At 37.5% G+C, this 6,000-nt stretch overlaps 1 protein-coding gene across 1 annotated transcript in view; it reads right to left on the reverse strand.

Annotated features, from left to right (window-relative positions):
- Positions 1-6,000, reverse strand: part of lrp2a (low density lipoprotein receptor-related protein 2a) — a 286,554-nt gene that overhangs the window by 182,030 nt on the left and 98,524 nt on the right. Inside the window, exons 9-10 of the mRNA XM_048599223.1 lie at positions 3,862-4,064; positions 1,468-1,608 (exon numbers count right to left, since the gene is read on the reverse strand). Of these exons, the coding sequence (XP_048455180.1) occupies positions 1,468-1,608; positions 3,862-4,064 (344 nt within the window). The remainder of the gene's footprint in view (positions 1-1,467; positions 1,609-3,861; positions 4,065-6,000) is intronic.

Raw genomic sequence — 6,000 nt, forward strand, 5'->3', positions numbered from 1 at the left:
GACCCATAACTGGGCAGTAAGTACCTAAACGGGTGATGGAATACCCAGCATTCAGCCCCTCATCCCATATTACGATCCGGACCATGATCTTACCAAGCAGACAACTAACTGTGCACAAGTCACTAGGCAAATGTCAGAGGTTCTACTTGACTTACTGTGCCTGGATCCTCTGAATTAAGGATGTCTCATTTGACTTGACTGAGTACTGCTTCCCTTTGACTCTGAGACACGGCCATTTTCTCAAAGGACACACAGTGTATTTGCCGCATACACTGCTGGCAGATGGCGTAGGTGTGAGACTGGCACAGCATAGTTCCATACACCAACATGCCCACCCTATTGATTGATCACTATCGACAATCATGACTTGCTGCCTTGATTTGTATCAGTAAGGCAAGATAGAAGTACCTTGATCCTATAAGTTCTAAATGAGCTGGCAAAATACAAAAAAGTAAGGCAAAGATGCTGTGAGCATCCAGGTGAATGAGCAGTAAGGCAGCAAGCGAAGATCCTGGAGATGCACCCTGCTCCAAACCATGAGCTGGATGCCTGTACCTGCACGCAAAGGTGCTGGCGTAATCCAAGGTACAGTACTGAAATGCAGAAACATATTGTAAGTGAATTTCAGATGTGCAAAGAAGGTAGGAAGGTTGATATATGTCAAATGTCAGTGTTCTTGGATCTGAGGCGCATATGGTCACTGCCCATGAACTGTGCCCTGAGACACTGGTGTTGGGTGTCTAAGACAGATGCCCAAAGGAGCTAGAGTTGCCAGACACCCGCTGTGGCTTTCATATTGGGAATTCTCTGTGTCTAGCTTCTATCTGGTGGGTTGAAGAAAGAGAGAGGGTATCATAATCAGGCAATATTAAGTAATAATGAGGATGATAAGAAGCAATGTCCCCATAAATAGGCATCTCACATCTCATTAGTGCCAATCTTATGACGATATCTGGGACGTGATCAGAAATGCAACTGCTTGGTCTCTATATCAAGAAGGGCCTTAATCAAATCTCACATGATCACCACAGTCCATCTCATTCACAGCCTGGGAAACTTTGCCCACTAAAACAATTTTATTTGTTTATTTAATTCCTTCCTTGCAAGTTGACTGACCCATTTCCTCACATCAAAAAGTACAAACTCCTGCTCTAATAATATGCTTTGTAACTTCCTGTGAGAGCTTATGCTTTCTTTCCTGATTGCACAGCAGTTCTTTAGTCACAGCACTTTCTGATATGATGCACTGTCGAGCTGACAGTCACTTATTTCTGTGCTTTATTCAGACAATGATATTTCTTACTATATCATTAATTGTGAAATTCATACAAAACTACTGAAATACTAGGAAGTTAATGAAGGTACATGTAAGTAAGCAACACAGGAGAGTACGCCAATGGAAATTTACATAGATTCTCCTAAAGTGTCTTGTAAAAAAGTAAAAGAATTTTAGGAACATTCTCATACCGTAGCAATGTTTCCCATCATGGTGAAGATCAAAACCTAATCTGCACCGACATCGGAAACCCAGGCCATCATTGTCAGTTGCATGGCTAAGGATGCAGATATGATCACATGCACCATTATTCCTGCCACATGGATTTCTCACTAAAATGGGTGCATACAAAACAAAGCAAGCATCAGATTAAAGCATTTTTTTAAAAAGGAAGTGTCATGCTGTCCACATTACATTGCAGGATAGAAACTGTGTTAGAACAGTATGAAGTTAACTATTGTACTTTATCACTAACAGGACATCATATTGCCCTTTTACAATAGCTGAAAAACACTCAATTGACCAGCTGATACTTAAAACCTTTTTTATTCTAATCAACCTGTTCAGAGATTTTATTACACACTCTGGAGCAGGTGAGGCTTTAACATGGGTCTCACCATTCGGGGTTAGGGAAGTGTCATTCTTTTTCCTTCCTTTGTACATAAAATACAATTCCTCACCTGATAGGAAGTCCTAACATTTCTACACATAATTATTGCAAGCTTTATATTACTAAGTGAAGTAAATTGTGTAAAAAAAAAAGCAAATAAATATTTACAAAAATCCATGGATTAGCAAAGGCTGATGAATTAGCAAAAAAAAAATTCAACTGCTAACTAACCATTGGGTAACTTTGGCCACTGAAAAGCCTATTGCATGCATCAAACATATTTGATTTCAAAGCAGCAGCATTCCAAATCTACCGTATTCCAAATATCAGTCCAGATATATAATAATTAAATGTATAGTTGCTATAAAAGTATTTTTTTCAGTTTGTTATAAATACAAGGTGCAGTTTAACATTAGTTTTACTTTTGAAGGAGACGGAGAAAAACATACATGCTTTCCTTGTTATTAAATTATTACCTGGAATTGAGTAGCGTGAGTACAATTTCAAAGTTGTGGACAATATAAAAATTGGCAATGCAGGAAATAGTGGGCATTTTAGAAGCAGACTTCAGTATGACATATTCAGAAGTGGCTGGCAGATGCAATTTAGTGCAGATAAGTGTGCAGTGGTGCACTTTAGCAGAAATAACATGAGAAGGCTGACTATTCTGAGTGGGTACAAAAACAGAGGAAACAAGAACATATAGCCACAAAACTCTAAATGGGGAAAGACATATTGATAAGATTATTAAGAAAGCATTTGGCCACATAGCTTTGTAAGATGGGCATGGAATATAAAAAGCAAGAAAGCCACCCCACACCTTAACAGATTATTGAGAGGAACTCGAGTTGGCTTGTGTGTATAATTCTGGGCACGACATTTAGGAAGGGTGTCAAGGTCCTGGACAAGATAGAGATTTATCAAGATGATATTAGAGATGTGTAATTTCAATTTTGTAAAGCAAAATGTGGAAAAACTGAGATTGTTCCCTTTTAAACTTAGATAGTTAAGGGAAAACCTAGAGCTTTACAAAATTGCAGAGTGTTTTGTCAGGAGAAACCTCTGGCTCTGGTAATTGGATTGATAGCCAGAGATCATAGACTTAATAATTGACAAAAGCACTGATGAAATGAGGAGCAATTACTTTATGCAGAGTTGTTAAGACTCAAAATGTAGTACCTGAGAGTGCAGTAGAATCAGGCTCCAATGGAACTTTAAACACAAGTGGTTATTTACCTGATGAGGAGTAATTTGCAGAATTATGGGAAGATGTTGTGAAACTAAACAGCATGGTTCTTTCAAAGGACAGATATGACAGATGAAATATCCTCTTTCAACAATTTAAGGTTTTATGCTTCTGTGCAGAGGTGGGGATCTTTTAAAATAATTGCTGGTCACAAGTCCCGATTAAATTCATCTACCTGCAACAACAACTTGTGTTTCTTTAGTGCCTTTAACATAGTAAACTACCCCAAGGGAACCCACAGGAGCTTAATCATGCAAAGTTTATAACAGGTCATAGAAAGAAACATTAAAACAGATGAACAAAATTGGTGTCAAAGAAGTAGATTTTAAGGAGCTTTAATGAAGATAAATGTAGATATTTCTAATGTAATGTTTTTGAAACAAAGAAAATGTAAGTATGTTTTCTTTTCTGGAAATTGTGTGCATTTTTAATTTGGTTAACAATAAATTGAGTTCTTAGCTGCAAATGAATCCATAAGAGGTACAGTGAGATGATGACAATATAAATAACGCCAAATCATTCACACCAAGTACAAAAATGTCAATTTCTGTAGCAATTTACTAAACATTGTGTGAAGCTCCAAAAGTGTAATTAAAGTGAAACAAATTCTCTAAGTTTTTAAAATTACATTAAAGTTTGTGCACCATAATTTACTGTGTCACTGTGTCCATGCAGTAAAGTATGCAAATCAATTATTCTTCCAAGTCTATGTAATGTAATTAAACTTACCAAATGGCTGTCTGAATGCATGATAAACTGTCACGCCAAATGGTCTCAATGAAGATTGATAGACAATTTGTGGGTCGTTTTCTGTAGACTTATTGGCTCTCATAAGTGCCATCTTGGTCCAATCAGTATAATACAATTTATCCTCAAAATTAGTTATTCCATAAGGATGGGGAATAGCAGAACCTCCACTAACAATAGTTTTTCTGTGCAAAATCAAGACAAGACATAAGACACAAGCAAAAAAACTGCTAGATATCTGCATTTGTAGAGAATGTATCCTATCAAATATATACCTATTTTTCTTAATCAATGTGTTCAGAGATGTTATTAAATACCTCTGGAGCAGGTGGGACTTGAACCTGGACCACCTGGTCCAGGGTAGGGACACTACCACTGTGCCACTAGAGGGCCTCCTCTACCAAAATTAAATTCAAACTGCAATGGATACAATTGAAATATACAACAGGATCATTAGAAGCAAAGAAGTTGAGTGGCTCATCACCTGAAACTTTTGGTAACTGAATTCAAATTTCAAATAATGGGAATGAATCCCTTTCTGGCAAGTTAAATGCCTGAAATGGAATCGATCTCATCAGTCTCAATTCAGCTTGAATGACTTCAGATCTATAAAGTAATTTGTAAGTATATAGATAACCTGAACTTCATGATGCAGGAATTCTTTATTCCACTGGCATCAGGTCTTTAAAACATGAGAATAATTCATGTTAAACTAGGATGACAAGGTATTTACGCGGAGCTAAGCCTGTAGTTTGCATCTGGTTGAGGAAATCTTTTGTCTGTCTCTCCCTCTCTCCAGGCATCCTCTTTCTAAGAAAGATACCATTTCCTCTAGAGACAGTCTGTTCAAACTCCCTACCTGGTACCCTCCCTCACTGCCACCTGTTTCCGGAGTGTCTGTTGCAGGTGCGTCACACAGTATTGTTCAAAATTTAGTAAAATTGCAAACAATTGACAAACTCATCAAGTAAGACTATCAGGGAGTAAATATACAATTAATCCTGCTTTTCTGTATAAGGAGTCGGGAACTAATTTTGAAAGAGTTTCCTCTGTATCTAAGTGGTGCTTATTACAGGAATTCAGGTACAAAACTTGCAAATATATTTAATTACACATGGGCTAATATCATTTTCCCTTCAACAACAAAAACAGAAATTGCTGGAAAAGCTCAGCAAGTCTAACAGCATCTATAGAGAGAAATCAGAGATAACGTTCCAGGTTGAGTGACCCTTCCTCAGACTTCCCTTTCCCTACTGTTTATTTGATGAATGCAATACAGCAACTGTACAAGCAGCACATGATGTATTTACTACGTAATGGTCACACCATGCTCATAGAAGACACAAATTCATGTTCATTAATATTAAGTAATCAACAAGATTTGCAATTGCAGCATTTGCAGCAATTGCTTAAAGACTATCCGCCAATAGTGATACTGTATTCTTGCATCTATAAGTGCAAAGTAGGAATTGAAGAGAACTGTCTATTATAAGACTGGATCCAACACAGGGCATGGACAATGTTGAAGAGTCCTATTGAAACATTTGTATACAGGGCTAATTTAAACAGCTAAAATGGAAATAGTTTCACAAGCACATTAACTCTTTCCCCTTGTTCAACGAAAAATGTTGGGACTACAATGTATATTTACAATATATACAATGTATATATGTATGATAGATTCTGATGCTTTTATGGATAAAGAAATGTAACATGAAGTTTATATTTATGATGATCTGATATATAGATGCAAATAAAGAATTGTTACAATGTATACGGTGTTAAAGAGCCTTACTTGGAAATATGGAGCAAGCAGTCTCAGGGACACTATGTGCAAACAATCACAGTCCAAGATACTTCAGACCAGTACCTTCAGCTAAAATGAACATTATGCAACCAGCAGTGAAAACCGCCATTTATGACACCATGTTGGAGGCAGATGAAAATGTTTGGGTTTGGTACATTACCCTGAGGGACTCCTGCAGGGACATCCTGGGACTGAAATGGTTGACTTCCAACAAACAACTTGCTATCTATACAGAGATAGTAGGAACTGCAGATGCTGGAGAATCCGAGACAACAAGGTGCAGAGCTGGATGAACACAGCAGGCCAAGCAGCAT

This window comes from Rhincodon typus, chromosome 7 (assembly GCF_021869965.1).
Source record: "Rhincodon typus isolate 14 chromosome 7, sRhiTyp1.1, whole genome shotgun sequence".
Classification (NCBI taxonomy): domain Eukaryota; kingdom Metazoa; phylum Chordata; class Chondrichthyes; order Orectolobiformes; family Rhincodontidae; genus Rhincodon; species Rhincodon typus.